General features: G+C 37.4%; 1 protein-coding gene across 1 annotated transcript in view; it reads right to left on the bottom strand.

Moving 5' to 3' along the window:
• Positions 1–1,293: 1,293 nt before the first annotated feature.
• Positions 1,294–20,420, bottom strand: part of NOC3L (NOC3 like DNA replication regulator) — a 30,631-nt gene continuing 11,504 nt past the window's right edge. The window contains exons 6-21 of the mRNA XM_067552850.1: positions 19,523–19,653; positions 18,286–18,447; positions 16,203–16,296; positions 15,675–15,850; positions 15,259–15,387; positions 10,500–10,631; positions 10,003–10,083; positions 8,956–9,056; positions 8,400–8,472; positions 8,240–8,303; positions 8,076–8,147; positions 6,679–6,860; positions 6,248–6,376; positions 4,606–4,703; positions 3,789–3,873; positions 1,294–2,117 (exon numbers count right to left, since the gene is read on the bottom strand). Of these exons, the coding sequence (XP_067408951.1) occupies positions 1,986–2,117; positions 3,789–3,873; positions 4,606–4,703; positions 6,248–6,376; positions 6,679–6,860; positions 8,076–8,147; positions 8,240–8,303; positions 8,400–8,472; positions 8,956–9,056; positions 10,003–10,083; positions 10,500–10,631; positions 15,259–15,387; positions 15,675–15,850; positions 16,203–16,296; positions 18,286–18,447; positions 19,523–19,653 (1,841 nt within the window). The 3' untranslated portion in view covers positions 1,294–1,985. The remainder of the gene's footprint in view (positions 2,118–3,788; positions 3,874–4,605; positions 4,704–6,247; positions 6,377–6,678; positions 6,861–8,075; positions 8,148–8,239; positions 8,304–8,399; positions 8,473–8,955; positions 9,057–10,002; positions 10,084–10,499; positions 10,632–15,258; positions 15,388–15,674; positions 15,851–16,202; positions 16,297–18,285; positions 18,448–19,522; positions 19,654–20,420) is intronic.

Genomic DNA, 20,420 nt, shown 5'->3' with positions numbered 1-20,420 from the left:
GAGAACTTGTCAGTGGTTTTTTACTTCAAAATTGAGTCTACAGATTCATAATGGAATTTAGCTTCAGCCGATTATTATTTATCACTTTGTTGTTGCTAGCCCATTGTAAAATTCAAATTCCTTTTTATGATAGCCCATTAGATGTAATGATGGTGAAGTGTTTTCTATTTCTAACTGCTACTGTGCTACACATTTGACAGGGGTAACAAACACAAACAAACAAACAAAAATCACAGCAGTAAAAATTTCTCTCTCCAATATCTATATATAGGGTATTTCGAACGAATTTATTAGTTGTGCAGTTGTCTTCATTCTGCTGCTTTAGTGTGTCAAATGTTGTCAATGTACTATCAGTATGTGCCAGTTTTTATAAATTTTACATAATTTAAAAACTATGTATTTTAAAACTGACTTTCCACCTGGACTACTTTCTTTCTGCTGACTTGAAAAGTAAATTTATATTTGTATATGTTGGAAAAATAAATGGTTTGAGAAGTGGATCTTTAGTTCTTCGCTGAACTTCCAAAACTGCTGGCACTTTCTGAAGTTTACAAAATTTAAATCACACTTTCCCTGCATAGTCATTTCAGAACAGAAATACTCAAATGCTATGGAGATGTGGGATCATGTAAATTACCTAGAGACAGAGAAGACTATGTGGGATACTATTTGTATAAAGCCAAAAGGATTCAATAGGTTCTTTTTACAGTTCAGATAATGAAAACACAGATTTTAAAACGTATAGGGACTCACCAGTACCCTATTTTAAAAGTGAGATTTGTGTACATTTATGTCTTAGGACTATTTAACCTATTTTGATTGAAAATTGATAGCATGGTGGTATTAAATTTAATAAAATAGATTTCACAGTAATTATATATAGTTTATCATTTGTATAATGGTAGCACCCAAGGGCTTCATCTGTCCTGCAATAAAGGAAACATTTCTGAAGTGTTGCCAGTTACTAGTCATGTGAAAAAAGCCCCGAGGAAGGGACCATCTTTTTGTTCTGTGTTTGTACAGCGCTTAGCATAATAGGATCCTGGTCCATGCCTAGGACTCCTAGGCGCTACAGTGATACAAATAACCTTGCGCAACTGAAGCCTCAGTTGCATAGCATACCACATACCAAATCAGTTCTACACAAATCAGATGTAAAGTGAATGTTGGAATTCTCACTTCTAGATTATTTCATGCAATTTATCTACAAAGGCAACATGAAAATGGCATTAAAATGCAACTTCTTCTAAACCAACCAACCAAAGGCTGGGGGGGAGTGAAAGGGTACGCAGAAGACAAAAAAATGTTTTAAATCTTTACCCTGAATCTCTTTAACACTGCTGATTCACTGAAGATATTGCAGAATGTCTCATTCAGTGACATCCAAAATACCATAGATAACACTGGAATTTAGCCTATTACAATGCCCAGTTCTGAAATACCTTCAATGGACCAGTAAGTACCAAGAGGATTTCAATGAAAGAAAATCTTTAAAAGAGAGAGATTAATGAATAGGGCAAGTCAGAAGAGAGAAACAGTTCAAGTTATTGCTCTTGGGATGCAGAGTCCCCAGCTGTCTTAAAATAAGCATCAGAAAACTCAATCCTATGCATTCAGTTGTAAACAAACATAACCCAATGAATTTCTTGCAAAATAATATATATTTATGTAAACAAAAAATATTGCAATAATGTACATGTCTCAAGCAATTTTAAAGTCACCTGCCTTCAGACTTTTATATTTCCAGGAGTTACTTTCGTTACAGGTCAGCATGGCTCCCGTGAGAATGCAGTCTGCTTAGTTACCCAAAGGGTTCTGGTTAACTGCAGAACGCTGCTGTTATTTTGTGTGCATCAGCAATGCATTATACATTTTTATCTTTCCATAGCAAGGGTTTATCTGAAGTCCTGTAAAGACGATGGCAACAATTTCTTTCTGCTATTTCCCCCCCCAATTCAGACGTCAATTACACTGGGTTGTAATACTTATGAGAGGGATGATTCCTTTAAGTGTTTAGCAAAATCCAAGGGTCTGTGAACAGCAGCCTCATTGAGATGTGTCTGAATCAATTCCTTTAAATCTTCATTCAGAAATGAATCCCGTTGTAAAAATTTATCCTGGAAAGTATCAAAATGTTAGATATTTTACATCATTTATACAACTATCTAAATAAGGTCAACATAGGGTTTCCATTAGTATCTCTAAGTAGTAGTGATAATTTTACTTCACCTTCCCTTCCCTAGACCCTCTCCTGAGGGCAAAGACAGCACATGTTCACTGATCCCTATTGATATGGCAGGAAGAGGTCTGACCAGGGTAGTCAGAAAAAGGACTTGCTTTCTATATATGCATGATTTTCCTTTCTTCTTTGTAATTAAGCTAAGGGGAGCTTGCCACACACTGGCCTTTGGCCAAGTATTCAGATAAGGAACATCATACAAACTATTTTGATTCCCTCTCTCTGTTTTTAAAAAAACTATAGTGTGAAACACCCACACTCTGACTGCCTCTCAAAGAGAGCAGTCCTACAGCCTCTAAGGCAGGGGTTCTCAAACTGAGGGTCATGATCCCTCAGAGGGTCACGAGGTTATTATGGGGAGGTCACGAGCTGTCAGCCCGTTCATGCTGGGAAGGATGGCATAGTATGGGGAGAAGGGGGTCTTCACTTTTGTGGGGGGGTCAGCACAGCAAAAAAAGTTTGAGAACCCTTGCTCTAAGGAGAGGCACAGAAAGCAAAAAGGAGCCTGAATTTCCACTCATGAATTTCTGTCAAAGGGCACGCACAGAAGTTCGCTGTCCCACTGAGTATGTTGCAAAGGACTATGGCAGACAGACTCCAGAGGAGAAGTGACTGGACCAGAGAATTGTCAGAGTTTGTTAGAGGAGCTAAGAGTCATAAGCAAGACCCAAATTAAATTTAACAGATGTAAGTCACTTTAATGTAAAACAATGTAAAGTTACTGATTTTTTTGGTTAATTATTTTCAATGGTATTACATGCTAGGCACTTTCACTCAAGTACTAGACAGTTCTACTTCCTTCTGCCAATCTCAGTGCTGCTCTGCCAGACATGCTGCTATTGTGATACACAAAGGGGACAGGCAAATTTACAAGCCATTTTCAGAGGAGCCAGTTACTTATTTAATAAGGGAAATTCTGTGCTCTCAAAGGACTTTGCTGACATTAGTAGATTCAGTAGGAAACTCCATTGCAATTCAGAAGTTACTACATTTTCAAAAGAGGAAATGGGGATAAATTCTCATTTTATAAAGGGGAGAGCACTCGTGACATGTAATGGGAGCTGTCAGTTGGAGCAAGTTTCAAAGTGAAGCTCTGTGACATGCTCCCCTTTTATATTTACACTTTTCAGTTACACACTGGCACTGATGGGGGCCTCTCCCCTCTTGGCAGGCTGAATCAGGGCTCTGGGAACTTGGCCATCCTGCTGACTCCAGACACTAAGACGAGAGGCTTTTACACAAAGGCTATAGAAGCAAACGTGCACTGAGCCACAAGAGCGTGTGGAAGATCAGAAAAATAGCAGACACTACATTCATGTTACTGCAGATGCTGGTACTATGGGAGATGGATCTATTCATAGTTTCTCTTCTTTCACAGTCAGCAGTCAACAATATCTCACACCAGTAAAGAGGACTTAGCTGGGAAAGTACACTAGGCATAGAGTCAAAACAAGTGCTTTAACCCCTTGGTGCTGAGCAGTGAGCCAGGAGCTCCAGTATCTATTTGTGAAAATGTGTGTTTAAAAAGGGACGTTGAAAGAGATAGTACCTTTTTTCTAGGTGTAAGTGATGCAACAGGAGGATTAAAAGTCATTCCTTTCATACTATATGTCTCAAAAAGTTCTGTACCAGACCTATAATACAAGATTAGTTTTATACAATTAAAAGAAACAGTATAACGTATGTATCCATAAAATGAGTCTCATTTCACTACTCTATGAACTCAAAGTAACCTATTCCTCAAATCATCACTTCAGTCCTGCAAGGGAGGAATACCCAGTAATACAGAATACCAATGGGAAAAGTGATATGAATCAGAAATGGAGAACCAGGACCCCTAGAGAAATTAAAAGCAAGTAAAGTGGCTTTAAATTATTACACTGAGATTAACTACATAGCTAAGGCATGAACAAAGATGAAATTGAGGGAAATTAGAGTCCTGATCACAGAGACGATTGCTATGCATGTCTGACAAAATTCCAAATAGTCATCGTCTGCCTTCACACCAATTCTTATCCGTACATACTCCAGGACTCTACACCATAATTGGTTTCATTAGACTGCAATGCTGCTCCTTACTAAGATCACGGGCTGCTACTGAGCAACACAAAGTGCTTTTTGATCCTATGAGGGCAGAGTATACTGTATTTGCAGGACTTTGATCCTCTGCATGGCCAGGAAACAAGCCCTTAGAGAAAGTTGCCCGCTTTTGGTACTTACAAAAGAACCATCATATTTTTGTACTTCAAAAGTAATTTTCTTGCGTCATATGGAAAATTACTCACTGGGGAATCTTATAACACAGAACAAATAATTTCTACTTTGCCAGTGCACTATTTTCAAAACATAACTATCATATATCTCACCTTCGGCTCAAATCAGGTTTGAGAGCTTCTGAACCTTCAGCTGGAGCTCCAGCAACAAGGTGATCTGCAAATTTCTGCACTGTCGGATGATAGTGTCTCTGAAAGGAAGAAGGGAATTGGTATAAGATGGCATGTACTTATTTATGTACTTCACCAATAATAATACTGTATTTATACATTGGACAGAAAACTTTCAGCAAACTTCTCTGAGAGCTGACTACCTAAGGATTAGCCAGTGTTCTAAAGCTTATACACCCTATGTTACACATTCATAAAACCACTCATCACTATGATAGTTTGGATGACAGTTTCACTATAGTTAATCTTAACTCTTTTTCTTCCAGTAGATAGTTCTAGCCAACGTTATAGACAAATGTTTTTCCCTTAGGATCAGCATTTTCCATACACATTTTTGCAGAGATAGGTCTTAAATATATTTTCTGGAATGAGCGGGATGTATGAAAAACGCATTATTGATAAACATAAGGGCCACAAAGTCTCCATTAGGTTACCAGCTCCACTGAAACAATTTATCAAATAGGTTAATGTTAAGATTATCCTTACTCTATCTTTAACTACCCAGCTGAAGCATGGACAATCTCAATATAATAATTTAAAGCCACTTCACTTGTTTTTAATTAGTTTAATTGGTGAAGTGAAGCAAGGTCTAACATTCAATTCCATATCATTTCTGTTTGTCTGCAACATAATAACTTCACAATGCAATATCCCAATCAATTCCAAAATTAAAGGAAATGTTCTAAGCCTTGGTGGGCACAACCCTATTGATTCTGAGGCAAATCAGAAGACAGGAAAAGACTGAAACACAGGAAAAGCAGTACCCCAGACTGCCTGGTGCTGTAGGCAGAGGAATCTCTCTACTGCGTCCCCTGCTGCCACCTACACATATCAGAGGCAGCAAATTAACTTGCTGTGTGGGGAGCTTCAATTCTTAACAGAAAGAAGAAAACCTTTCAGGGAGGATTTTGAGAGGCGTAGGGAGGAGAGAAGCAAGGATGAGACAGTGGGGAAAGTAGAGACACAAATAGAACTGGGGGGCAAGGTGTAGAGCAGATGGGTAGTGGGCAAAACAGGGATGGCACTGGAGGAAGGAGTAGAGGCAGGGACCTGGAATGGGGGGGGGGGGGAGGAGGGAGGGACAGGAGGAAATAAGGGCAAACAGAGCTCCTGCCATGGTACATGGGGAGGGGGATATGAGACACACAAAGAGCCCCTGGTCTAAGGCGGGGGATGGATGGGGACAACAGAGCTCAGGGAAGAGTTTGGGGGAGTTGCAGGGAATCCCTGGAAGAGGGTGCAACATAGGGAAATTGTAGGAGAGAATGGAGGGATGCAAGGAGACCTGGTGGGTGCAACGCACTTGGTCTACCCTAGCCACAAAGCATGAGATCTCCTAGCATAAGTATAAAGAAAAGGTGAACACAAGATTTCATCAGCCATCATCACATCAACCAACCTGGAAATACTGTTGAAACAAACTGAAAATATTGTGTTAGCAGAAGTTAGAAAAGGGTATTTCATTCACCTAATCTAGAGATTAAAGCACTGATTGAGCTCTGTATTTTAGTTAAGTATATAAACATTTAGCCAGTTCCCCAGAATTACCCAATTGGTAACTCACCCGTAACGCATGCAATTCCCACAGAGCTGTGTTCTGAGCATTGCAACATTCTGGCTCATCCAGTTCTGGGAGATAAAGTCCACTACCTTGAGCTTCATTGTCTAGCAGGAGGTCTGCTTTTGGGAATGTCTGATACCATGACACAGAAAAAGGGATTATCTCACATACAGACGTTTAATGCATATAACATGGCAATGCAAGTTCAGGAGTGTAACCAAACATTCAGTAGTATTTAAGGAAATCCTGTTTTCATGTTTAAAATACTTCAAAATATTCTTTAGTAAAATAAAAAAAATATAAATACTACAAAACAATTCATGGACTAGCAAACTCTGCAGCCCAGTGTCTCCCACAAGAGACACTGCTAGCAGAAAGGAGGTAATCAAATACTGTAAAAAATTTTCCATTCCAGCAAGTGACTAAGAACTTACTTGCATCAATATTCTGTTGGTTGCCAAGATCCCAACACTGGAATTTGGAAGGACATGGAGAGCAAGCGTGGAAAGTCGCTTTATGAAAGCAAGGGCTCGTTGCTGGGAAACCTGTTTCCTACGTTTGGTAAGCATTACATCCAGGCACTGAAGCACTATCACCATGTCATCATTTGTAGCACCTCAAAAAACAGAATATGTAAAAACCCATTTAAAGGCAATAAGAGACCTTCCACACAAGAAAAAAAAAATACTCTGTGACGGATGTTGATTACAGCCCCAGAATATTGTACTAAAGCATAAATAGTTCAACAACCAGTGGTAATTAACATGATAGAGACAAAAACATGCATCCAATTTTATAAAACTATTCCTGCTTTGAGCAGACTCAAATACATATACTCAATACATCTGTGCTTCTTTTAACAATATATTTATTTCAAAAAGGATGTTTAAATTCACAAAGATTTTTTTTATCCGAATTACACTGATCATTCTATCAATTATTTATCATTTTAAAAGTGTGCTTATCCAATGTTGTGAATGCACACACAATAAGAATAATGTACATGTAGTTAATTCACGAGCTCCTCCTTACTCTATACAAGTTAATGAAACCTATTTTAACTAAATGAATCCTTACTTTAATAGGCACCTTTCCATAAAGTGTTAAAGCATATAGCAAGAGAATTATTGTTGGAAATTTACAAAAGATCAATAAGAGATTTCAATTGCCTTTGCAAAGAATGAAGTAATATGAAGTCAAAAGACATTTTTCTTGAAGGAGAGGTTAGATCAGGGATGGGCCACTGGCAGCCCTGCTCAGCAGCTTGCAGTCTGCTAGATCATTTTATTTGGCCTGCCACAGCCCAGCTCAAGCAGGTAACGCAGCAGTACAAGGGCCAGGAAGGAGTGGGAGGAGGGTGTCACAATGGGAGGGCCCTGCCTGCATGAATACACATCATGTGATACTGTGGCAAGAGCCAATGGAGCAGAAAGCCAGGCCCAGCCCTAGCTCCACAGGACAGGAGCCCTTGCTGTGAAATAAGTGAGAGGTAGGCATGCTCTCTGACACTCCCTCCAGTCACAACCGACAGCCCACCAGAGCATTTTAGTGAATTTTGTGGACCTGTGCTACCTTAAAGTTACCCAGGCCTGGGTTAGATGCTGATCCGAGGTCACTCACTGGCCCCTAATGAAATCTGACACTTTTTGAAATTGGTACCATGTAATGTAATAATATATACTAACCTGAGAGAAGAACCAACCAGTTAAAACAAATTGTCATCTTTTTACAGAAACTGGTAACAAAGTATCTTAGAATTAGCACTTTTAAGACTATCATGTAAAATCAACAGTCTATACATTCAGATGTTCAAATAAAATGCTGAACTTACCTGCATGTAGTCTAAATAGTGTCCTGTAAAGATGAGTGTAGAATTTCAAAGGGTCAATGTTAAGAACATCACCTATTTAAAAAAATAATCCCAAATAAGTAAGTTTACTTCAGTAACCGATCAGCTAAAGTCAAATTATAAAGTTTAATTTTTAGAGAATTTACCTTGGCCAGACAGAATATGAAAAGCAGTGAGAATACAATGAAGGCTCTCCCGATAGCTTAGATCCTGGGAATACAAAAGAATGCTGATACACAATAGATAAAGCTTTATTTTAAGAAAATGTCTTAAGAAATTACCTCATTAGGAAAAAGATCAACTTACCCCAGATGCAATGAGAGAATGCAAAACAACCAACAGGTCATCAAAAAATTCTACATTTATGAGATGAGCAAACCTAGAATCAGAGAGATTTTTATTTTTCTGTAACCATAGACAATTTTCTCTGCAAGATCATTCAAAGCATTCTGGGACCTACCGAAGATTACATCTCCATCCTCTACTTTCATCAATTGCCCTCTTAAATCTACTCTATATACACACACCTTGATAATTCAAAGCCATGAGACACATCTCAACTTCCATTAAAGCTACTGCACAGAGCAAAGAATGACTTTCAATTTCTTTATTAACAAACCAGAATAAATATGTAGCCACCTCATGATTTGAAGGATTTTTGTCATGTAAATCGAATATTGACAATTAGATACTAAAATGAAATACGTTAGAAATGCTCAGATATACAAACTGATTAATTTTTGTGTCTTTTATTCATATATTCATGTAGTTCAACTGCTCATACAAAAGATTCTCAAAATGTCTTTTTAGTGACTCATGTTTTTTCTAAATATATAGACAAATATAGACTCATAGCTCTTACTTTGCAAGACCTTCCAGAACTGTAGGCAAAAGAGGGGATTTCTGTACTTTCTTCAGTATTCTGAAGTAAGTTAAAAATACAATATTCAGAGTCTCTGTGTGCTGTGGGAAAAAGTACATAAAATCATATCAGTATACAAGGAAAATAGGTATTGCTGATTCATTTAAACTAAACTCAAAACTTTCCTTTTCCTTTTCCTTTTTTGAATTTTGAACTCACTAACCCTAAAAATTCTATTACAAATACAGTTGTCCAAAAATTCCTATCACAGAGAATAAAGTCACACATTAAGGAAACAGCAGGTGGATTTTAGATTCTGTAGTAAACTAAAATTAATGGCGATATTTCTAAATTTGAACAAACAACATAAATCATGCTTTTAAATTCCATTTTGATGCAACATCTCATTCAGAGAAAGAATTGAAAAGACTTTCTTAAATATAAATAAAAGGAAACAAATGCCAACAAACTGATACTGAACTGTTGTACATATTTAAAGAGAACCTGTTTTAAAAAGGCAGTGTCAGGCTGTCAGAGCACCTCTCATCTTGAGGTAAGTACTACACAATTGTCATGAAAACTGACACCATAATAAACACTGATAGGGCTTCTAGTAGCAGAATTTTTCGGACACACACGAAGGATATTCATATTCAACTAGTACATATTCAACTAATTCCACCAGATCAGAGCCCTCTGCTGTAGACTGTAACCTAGTCAGTCACTTACAAATTACAGATATCATTTTTCTTTCTTTTTCTACTTGTGTTTTGTAATTTCAGTCTCCTCAACATAGTTAAGTCTGTTAGTTGCAAGAAATAAACCCTCCCCAGCTCCCACCGCATCACATTCAATAAATTTTCTGCCTGAGAAGCTGTCTTCCATGCCCCATACCACGAGCCTGTTAGTACAATATCATTATCTACTGAGCTAGTGTGACAAAGAAAAGTCATCAAATTGGATTACAAAATAGACTATGGACAACTAGTTTTAAATGCTTGCAAGAATACATGCAAAGGCAGAAAAATATTTTCTATAATTTCCTACCAGCTTCAGTTTTTTTTCTTTACTCTCTGAGGCTTCTGTTTCCAGGAGTTCTCGTTCCAGCTTCTCTTCTGCTTTCTTCCACTGAAAATATAATCATTTTAAAGACATTAAATATTCTGGCAAATTAAAAAATTCCACTTTCCACTAAGCCTAGAGGCCCAAAGTCCAGAGGTGTCTGGAATAACAGTGTTCAATGCTCTGCTGATCGTTTGAGAATTCCATGGTGGAATGAAGTTGTCTTAATGGTGGCAGAAGAGTACCCGGAGGGTAACTGGTTTTCTAAACATACCCTTCCCAGCAATTGATAAACAGAACCAATTCATACTTCTAAAGTTTTGCTAATGATTATAATAAATACAAGGAAAAGGAAAGAATTAGGAAGATCAAATAAATTCCTTGATGTGCCCCAAAATGCTCCATACGCAGTGCTAATGCAATGCAAATTACCAGCACCAAGAGATAATTAAGGTAACAGAGCAATCATATTTCAATCATACCTTTCTTTGCATCCTTGAAAGATTTTTCCTTTTCTCCTTATAGGACATGAACTTTTTCTTTGCAGTAATGTCTTCTGTGTCTTTTTTTACTTCTATTTCTTTAATTCTTAGGTGAAGGAGTATTTTTAGTACCTAAAATTGAGAAACCATAAAATATTTAATACCTGAAGTCTAACAATGTCATATGCAGAAAACTTACAACAAAACAGCAGATAATCAACATCTGGCACTTCAAGGTTGGGTGTGTTGGCTGAGCTTTTGCCTCATAACACTGGAGAGACTTCATACGGTTTTGCATAATTAATTAGAAAACATACACATTGTATTTTCATAAAATACTAATTTACAGCAGTCTTCCCAAAACCTTCAGTGACTGTAACTATAAACTTTGGGGCCTGCAACATACTTGTTCAGCTTAACCAATTTTCTTGGCTTAAGTCCAGCGAACAGAACCTGTAACCTGAGTATACCTTAATGTCTCCAAAGTGAAGGCCTCATACCCAATGTGACTTCCCCATGGAAATGATATTTTTTGTAAATTGCTCAAGATGATTTTTTGGTGACTTCTGATGGAATGGTCAAATATGGGATAATTCCTAGACTCAGCAGCCCATAATGAATGAATGAACCAATATTTTTAACTAAATGAGACTAGAGTAATTAATTCTAACCAAAACACAAGATTTGGTAATAATGAATGACTTTACCAGGCACATTCTGGAAAAGTAATATGGCAAAATTTCCAGTAAGTTTTTGGAATTCATTGGGGACAAATTTTTGTTTCAGAAAGTGGAGGAAGTACCCAGGGGACAGCCATTTTAGACTTGATTCTGACCAACATGGAGGAATTGATAGTGAATCTGAAGGTGGAAAGCAATTTGGCTGAAAGTGATCATGAAATGATAGATTTCATGATTCTAAGGAAATGAAGGAGTAAGAGTAGCAGAATAAGGACAATGAACTTCAAATAAGTAGACAACTCAGAGAACCAGTAGGTAAAGTCTCCTGAAAACAAAATCTAAGTGATAAAGTAGTTCAGGAGAGTTGGCAGTTTATCAGAGAGACAGTATTAAAGGCACAACTGCAAACTATCCCGATGCAAAGGAAAGAAAGAAAGAATAGTAAGAGTCCAATATGGCTCCATTAGGAGCTATTTAATTACCTCAAAATCAAAAAGGAAGTCTACAAAAAGAGGAAACATGGATGAACAACTAAAGAGTACAAAAGAACAGCACAAGCACGAAGAGACAAAATCAAAAAGGCAACAAAAATTAGCTGCACCTAGCAAAAGGCAATAAGAAAAGGTTCTTTAAATAAATTAGGAGAGTGAGATAGTTGAAGTAAAGTGAAGGTTTTTCTATTTAGCAGGGTAGGAGAGCTAACAACAGATGACATCAAGAAGGTTGAAGTGTTTAATGCCTGTTTTTGCTTCAGTCTTCACTAAAAAGTTTAATGGTGACCAGATGCTCAACAAAATTAATATTAACAAAGGGGAAGGAATGCAAGCCAAAATAGGGAAAGAACAGGTTAAAGACTATTTAGGTAAGTTAGATGTACTCAAGTTGGCAGGGCCTGATGAAAGTCATCATAGGGTACTTCAGGAACTAGCTGAAGCAATCTCAGAACCCTCAGCAATTATCTTCAAGAACTCATGAAGGACTGGTGAGGTCCCAAAAGACTGGAGAAGGGCAAATATAGTACCTTTCTTTAAAAAGGGGAACAAAGAGGACCCGGGGAATTATATATACATATATAGGAGTAGTTAAGGTCTGGAATAGGCTTCCAAGGGATGTTGTGGTACCCACATCATTGGAGGTTTTTAAAAACAGGTTTGATAAAAACCTACCAGGGATGGCCTAGATTTATTTGGTCCTGCCTCAGCACAGGAGGCTGGACTTAATGACGTTGAGGTTCCTTCCAGCTCTACATTTATATGATTCTATGTCAAGCTATGTCACCTCACCACCATCTCCCCAATTATTTATTTAGATTTGTGAAAGTAAAATAGCTCCTCTTCTGAAATCTAGGCACTTCTGACAATTTCAAAAATACAATTACATAAACAAACAGCTACCTATCACCAGAAAATAAAAAACAAGCTTTGGTATAATATTCCATGCACAGAAGGAACTGCATCAGTACTGACTAAGTGAGAATGACCCATGTTCTCTAAACAGGGGCCATGAGCTGTTACTCAATACTTTATGTAAACACAAAACACTATGTTGAACGAACATTAATGTTGCAAAGTCATGCCGCCAAAGTTAAGAAATGCCGGAAATAAGGTTTCTGTTCAACCTTAACTTGCTCTCTTTGTGCAGATACATTATGATACAATCTTTAATTACTACTTTTTCAACACTACCCCACCTCAGTCAATGCACAGCATGCTCAATACTCTGGAAATGAATCAGATTATGTAGTGAAAGAGACTGTTGTCTGTAGCACGCCTGCCTCATCTGTTGCAGAAATTGGAAAGTATGTAGTGAATAGGCAGAGGACTGCAGGAAGAGAAAGGATGGTTTCAGGATTCAGGCAGTTGAACGTTACCCTGAAGAAAAAGGATTCTACCCCTGCCTCCACCACAGAGTTCCTCTGTGATACTAGTCAAGCCACATAAACCAGACTTTTTACATGTGGTCACTAATTGTGTGTTCCTCATTTTCTGGGTGCCACTGAAAAGCCTATTAGAAAATTAATAATTCTGTCTTCAGAGCAGGGTTAGAAGTGTGAAATAAATAAGGAATTGTAGGCCTGGCTTGATTTTAGTAATTGGACGTGGGTGAGGCCTCATTTCTTGGGAAACAGGATTAGGGAGGTAAATGGATTGGCAGGCTGGAAACAAAAAATCTGTATTAGCTAAAATAAGGGGGAACACTAGGGATCCATCTACAAAGAACAAGGTAACAACTGACAAGATAAATCTGGAACATAAAGATGAGGTAAAGAGTAAAGTGGTACATGAACAGAGAATGCTGTACAGGGATTGGTTCCTACAAAGTAACCAAACCCAAAACATGGAATACAATGTACAGTAAATGCAATGTAATGTGTAAATGTATATAAAGGAAGAAGTTTGCTGTGAACGGAATTCCTAAGTCTGAGCATTTCTCCTCAAATATCTGTGAAACTACTTTTTTCTGTTTGCTTTTTTTTTAGAAACCTAGGAAATTATATCCAAAAAATTTCATTAAAAGGACATGAAAATTGCAAAATCAAGCACGATCTTTTCCCTAGGACCCTTACCTTATTCAGAGCACAGGATGGACTGTGGCAAATTAATAAGCAGCTATGCAATATTTTGTTTTGTGATTGTTGAATGTGTGGCCCTGTTGCTGCGGAAAAGATAGTATGTGATTAAGATAGTATTTAATTAAAGAACTGTATATGAGGCATATGCACAAGGCATTTCCTAATTTTGAGTGCTTGACTTTGCAACCTTCATGTCCTTTTAATGTAGGTTTTGGGGGTTTTTTGTATATAATTTCCTAGTCTTCTAAAAAAGCCAACTGAAAAAAGTGAGTTTCACACATATTTGAGGACAGAGAAGCAGGAATTCCATTCCAGGCTCTGGAGGGTATGCTGTACTGAGCATAAACCCTTTCTGCTCATTTCCCCCCAAATCTGACCTCTTCCATCCATCCCTGTGCCAAAATATTTTCTCTCCCTTTCCCTCCCCCCAGCTCTGTGTTCCAGTGTCCGCCTTCCCAAACTCCTCATCCCAGTTCCAATCTCCTTGCCCAGCCGCTCCCCGTCCTCACCCCATGCAAGGATACCTCTGTGGTTTCCTAATCCTAATCTCTTTGCCCAGCCAGTTCTACTCTCCTGCACCTTTGGCTCCTAATCTGAGCTCCGTCTTAACCATTTCATATAATGGCTCAGGCTAGCACCCCAATGTTTTATTTATTAATGTAAAAATATTAACAAAAAGTCCTAACTGCACAGCTGGGAAAGCTGGTCAGGAATTTTCCATTGCAATGATTTTTGACGGAAAATGCAGTTAACATAAAATCAAAATTTTGTGCTAGAAAATTTTAATTTTTCAAAAATCTTCTGATTTTGTGTTGGAAACATTGGAACAAAACATTTCGTTTTAGGTAGGTTCGATCCAAATAAAAATATTTTCATTTGTTGAATCAAACCAAAATATTATGTTTTGAATCAAACAAACATTAAATTGCATATACCTATAGTGCTGCAACGCCTTACAGAAGTTGTTGCTAATGTGCCTTATGCCTCCATTCTCTCTTATGGGCTAGGGCTCTTTGTCTGGACTACATCTCACATGATGCACTGTGGTCTCCTCTGTGACTGAGCCATGAGGCGCATCATGGAAGTCACATGGCTGCACTGCATCAAGAGAGACACAGACCAGTCAGGAAGACCAGAACACAGAGAGGAATGAAGGCACAAAGCACTGCAGAATCATAGACAGATGCAGTTTAATGTTGAACTGACATTTCCTAATCATTTTTTATTTTTTTTTTTACTCTTTTTTGTTTGTAAAAACCTTTGATGTTTTGACCTTTTGTCCCAATTCGGACTGAAAACAAAATTTCAAGGTATCAGAAGATTGGGAAGGAGAATCAAACAGACTATACCCCTTGTCTCCTTTTTTAAGGGAAGTCAAGACGCCCTAAGCTTGTTCTATGCTCAGGAAAGGTGATGAAATACTGCATGGCCTTGCTAAATATTTAGCCTTTCACTATTTTTACCATTGTCAAAAGAAAATTCTAAAGTACAACAGAAAGAAACTTACCTCAGGTCTAACATCATAATTTCTGCTCTTTACTAGGCCAGAAATTACCTTAACGACACCCAGAGAAACAGAGCCCAGTTTGTCTTGTTTAAAGAGCTTCTTTACTGCTTCACAACACATTTCAGAAATCTGCGAAGTTAATTGAAATGTTTATTCTGAGAAAATGATATTAAAAAGAGACAAGTTCATGCCAATAGTTACTCAGCCACAACTAAGTTTCTATGTCAACATTTACAATGGTGTGAATGTCCATTTTCAATAAAGTCATCAAGTACAAAGAGAAAGCCTGTAAAGCAAAGTGTTGAAAAGAGAGGCACACTATGGTTGCTTTGGAATGAATTTTGAAAAATTAGAAGCATTTTTCATATACAAGAACTCTTCTTAAAATCATAACAAATAATTAGAATGATACCCACCAGTTTTGATGTGTCATTCATGAGAGGTACAATCAGGACAATAATGTTATTGTGGAAATTGAAGTGAGGCAGCACCACAAGCAGCTCACACAGACACCTGACTGCAATCTCCGCCAGACCTTTATATGCTTTTAATGAAATCACATTACTTTTCTTCAGCTTCCTTTGCTTCCAATCTGAATAAAAATATTATTTTTTGTTATTATTGTGCAAAAAACTTAGATAAGCTACTGCAATATTTTTTAGTATTTTTCTGGCAACTTTCCTGATGTTTTAGTAAAATAAACCTCAAGTACAGATTTCTATGAAGTAACTATCAGAAAACGTTAGATTCAGACAGCAATATTCATACCAAGGACAAACATTTATGATGTGATCCTGCAAACACTTACACAGGTGAGTAACTTTGTGCACATGAGTAGGCCCTTTCAGTTCAATGGGACTATGCATGTGTAACTGATGGCAGGATCATGACCTTGTATCTAAGGAATGTACTTAACGAAGAGATGAGGGAAATCCACACTATACCTTTAATTGTTTGTTCCAGATTTTCCAAGTAAAACTTGTACTGGCTCACAAGGCCTTCTTCAAACTCCCTTAGTTTCTGAGTTTCTTTTCTAACCTGTAAACATAATACAGACCAACTATTTTTAAAGACCTAAGTATTTCAGTTAACTAATACTGCCAATCCAAGATTTTGTATTTTGGGGGGGTTTTTTGGTTTGATTTTTTTTTTTTAATCAGATGAAGTTTAGTTTTTACCATAGCTTTCCAAGGTATATATTAAAATTAATTTTTCTGTACAAGTTTGGTTCCTGGAGATTTTTTCCACCCACCACATCTATTTCATTAACAGATATTTAAAAGTGGGATTTGATACTAGGACTGCCTTTATGAAAAACAAGTTTAAAGCCAGGAGCCTGAGTTGTGCCATCTCAATTGCTAAACACCTTCTAAAACATCCAGGGGAATAATGTATTTTGCATTTATTTAATCAAAAAATTAAACATACATTCAAAGATCTGACCCAAGGGTGCTTATACAAGGACATCCAGGAAAATTAATCTGAATTAACTAAAGATATGAATTTGAAGTGGATTAGTTAAATCGCGTTAAAACCCATTGAACATCCTCATTTAGCATTAAAGTTCCCTTAACTTTAATTCACTTCCAAAATGAGTTAAAATAAACTGAATTAAGGCCACTTTAATCCTAAATCAAAGCATCCACACAGGGATTTTAATGCAGTTTAACTAATTCACTTCAAATTAACATTGTTAGTTAATTAAGATTAATTTTCCTGTATGTTCCTGTGTATACAAGCCCTAAAATACATGAGTAATTGTATTCTTTATGACATTTATTGGCTTTTCTTTCTGTTCATTTCTCTCTGCCTGACACTGAGTACTGTTTTGATCCAAGGTTTATTGTGCTACTGAAAATTACCTATGTATTACACAGCCCTTAACCCAAAACTTTCTGATGACTGAATTTACAAGTTTAAAACTAATAAAAAGGGTAAAAAATTAGATATATCAAACATTTTACAAATGGTGTTTTGACGTTCTCTGAGTAATATTTTATTTCTTTCAATTTATCACTAGCATTTTAAATTAAAGCTGTAAATTTTATTGTTAATTAGATAAATCTACATAGACTTTCTTCACACAATGGCTAGAATCTCATTAACAGGTCCAGAGTCTCTATGGATATGTCTACACTGTAATGTAAAATTAGGATTAGTGGGACTCGAATCAGCTGACCCACATTAGGGAACCCTGGGCTTGAACATCAACACTGTATTTTAACCCTATGTTAAGACTTTTCTAACTCATGCTCAAACCTAGGGCTCTGGAGTCCACACTGCAGTGTGCAGACCCAAGTCAAAGTAACCATATCCCAGAATCCCTAGTGCCCTTCTTCCAATCCCCAAATGTGGCCACACTCTAGCCCTAGGACCATGGGGCACTTAGAAACTTTACTGCACATCCTGCACGACACAGGAAGTTTGAAGCAGCCTGCTTTGCAAAAGGCTTGATCAATTTGCTCTCCATTGCAAACACAGGAGACTCCTTGATAGTGTGCTTGCAGATCGGTAATCAGAAGAGAAAGGATTAACACTGACTGAGCAGCTGCTATTCGCGAAGGGAAGGTGGTGGCTTCCATTTTCAAGAGAGTGGATTGCAGATTGTTAGGATAGAGAGGACTAAGGAAATTGTCCCATGGAATTGTGGGATACTTCCAGCTGACTTTCGGGACATGAGTCAAGCGGGGCTGCGTCTACTCTACAAAGCAATAGGGCTCAGACCTTGGGTCTTGGCTTACCTCAAGCTCGGACTCTCCAGCCCTGCAGGGTCCTGGAACGCTGGGTCTAAGCTCTGGGTTAGCATAACTGCAGTAGACGCAAAGGGGATTAGGCTTGAGTCCGGGCTCAAACCTGGCTTATGCTGGAGTGCAGACATACCCCATAAACACTTGTTGTTAAAATGGGATTTATTAAATTTGTTCAAAAACTAGACTTCTGTTAAGCATCTGTTTTAGCTCAGGGGCAGTCTATTAAAAACAACAACAAACTATTCACACTATTTTATAAAGAAACCTTCAGCTTCACCTTTGTATGTTTTTCTGTTTCAGTCAGAGGGCGAATTTTGTAAGAAGGAGTAATATCTTTGAATATTTCCATCAGAGAAACCATCACCAGCTTCCGAACAATCACAGCCACGTTGGGGTCCTGTTCCATTAGCATGGCACGCAACTCTTTCAGCTTTTTTATCTGTTCAAGAAAACATTCGATGCAGGATAAATAAAGGTTATATACCAAAGAGAAACAAATTTACACATGCACTATACTTTAAGTAAAGGGTGGCAGCCAAAAACTATCGTATTTGGAAATAGAACTAATATAATAAAGTGATATTACACTAAGAGATTAGCGCACACACTATTGAATGCCAGGGAATGAGTCAACAAACCTCAAAGAATCTAATGAAATTAATAGTTCAGGAATGTTGCAGCTAGCAAGTCAATGCAACTTTAAGCAGATGATAGAAAAATATTAGTGCACACTGAAACATTGAAAAGTGCAAGTTCAATCATGAGCCTGCAAGCAGAGCCCAAGTAAAAGGTTATGCCCACAGGAATGAAGAGACTTGGTGAGATGGGAGATGTACAGAATCCTCACTCCCAACCATTAAATCAGTGGCACTCAACCTTTCCAGACTACTGTACCCCTTTCAGGAGTCTGATTTGTCTTGCATACCCCCGAGTTTCATCTCACTTAAAAACTACTTGCTTACAAAATCAGACATAAAAATACAGAAGTGTCACAGCACACTACTATTGAAAATTTGCTTACTTTCTCATTTTTACCATATAATTATAAAATAAATCAATGGGAATATAAACACTGTACTTGCATTTCAGTGTACAGTATATAGAGCGGTATAAACAAGTCACTGTCTATGTGAAATTTTAGTTTGTACTGACTTTGCTAGTGCTTTTTATGTAGCCTGTTGTAAAACTGCAAATATCTAAATCAGTTGATGTATCCACCACGCCCCATGGAAGACCTCTGCATACCCCCAGGGGGTTGAGAATCACTGCCATAAATAACACCAACAGCATTCATAGAGAGTCCAACTACTGCTGAGTATGGATGGTATCAAATACAGTCGAGCGGATTTACATTGTCTGCAGAGCCATTGCTAACAACCATGGCCCCTTTGCCGTGCTGTCTTTGCTGCTTTTTGTTTTTCCCTGGGTGTTGCAGACTTTGCCATTCCTTGATAACTTCAGATTTTTGTAATTAACTGATTTCCTGTACCACACACAAATCTAATGTTACTCACGTTATTTTCTGGGTCAGACAGAATGGCAGCTGCTAAGGCTGCAATGTGTATCTTCTTCTCCTGCAGTTTCCTTTGCCTTTGAATTAGCAGTTCCTCTGTAGTGAACACAGGCTGGGGGTCTTCACTAGATGCTAACACAATAAAGTTTAATAGTTAGCCTTTCCGTGTTAGTCCCCACTCTTTACTGTATGTTAGAAACCACTTAAGTAGCATACTGTAAAATCCAGTTCTATTCATTTTATTTCAAATTGTTACTTTGTAGATACAATATCATAATGTTAAATTCAACAGTATAGCATTCAAAAGCAACCCAAGAGGTTTTTAAAGACCATGTGATGGCTTATGCAAATTACAATACCCTTTTCACTTCTTCCAATCCAAAATACACAAACAAAGGAATAATGACCTCAAATTTGGTGGGGTAGGTCTGGGCTTGAGATACAATTTTTCTGTTAAATTTCAAGTGAATTGGACACAGGTATTTTGAATTGCAGTATCCTAAGAAATTGAAGTGTTCACAAGATTAAATAAATAAAAAAGGACAGTAATAAAACACAGCTTTACAGATTCATCTCTAGCTGAGCTCTAATGCACAGAAACCAAAGACTAATTAATTAAAGTAATTTTAAAAGTTATTAAGTTTTTAATTTATAACAACCAAATGGCTGGTTGGCTCCAATAAACTTAAAATAGAATGACCAACAACAACTGGAGTTCTGAACTTTAATTTATTTATTTTTTTAAGTTATTTCAAAGTGTAAATCCATCCCTATGGAACCTTCTCAATAGAAAAAGGAGACATTTTCTGACAAAACTGAAGTTAATCAGAAGGTAATTTCTAAATTAAAGTTTGAGTAACAAAAAAGGTGTTCTCAACAGTAAGAAACTTCTAATGCTT

This window comes from Emydura macquarii, unplaced genomic scaffold (assembly GCF_026122565.2).
Source record: "Emydura macquarii macquarii isolate MOO-44397 ecotype Brisbane River unplaced genomic scaffold, CSIRO-AGI_Emac_v2 contig_1390, whole genome shotgun sequence".
Lineage (NCBI taxonomy): Eukaryota > Metazoa > Chordata > Testudines > Chelidae > Emydura > Emydura macquarii.
The sequence above is the reverse complement of the archived record's forward strand: the minus strand, read 5'-3'. Positions and strand labels throughout refer to the sequence as shown.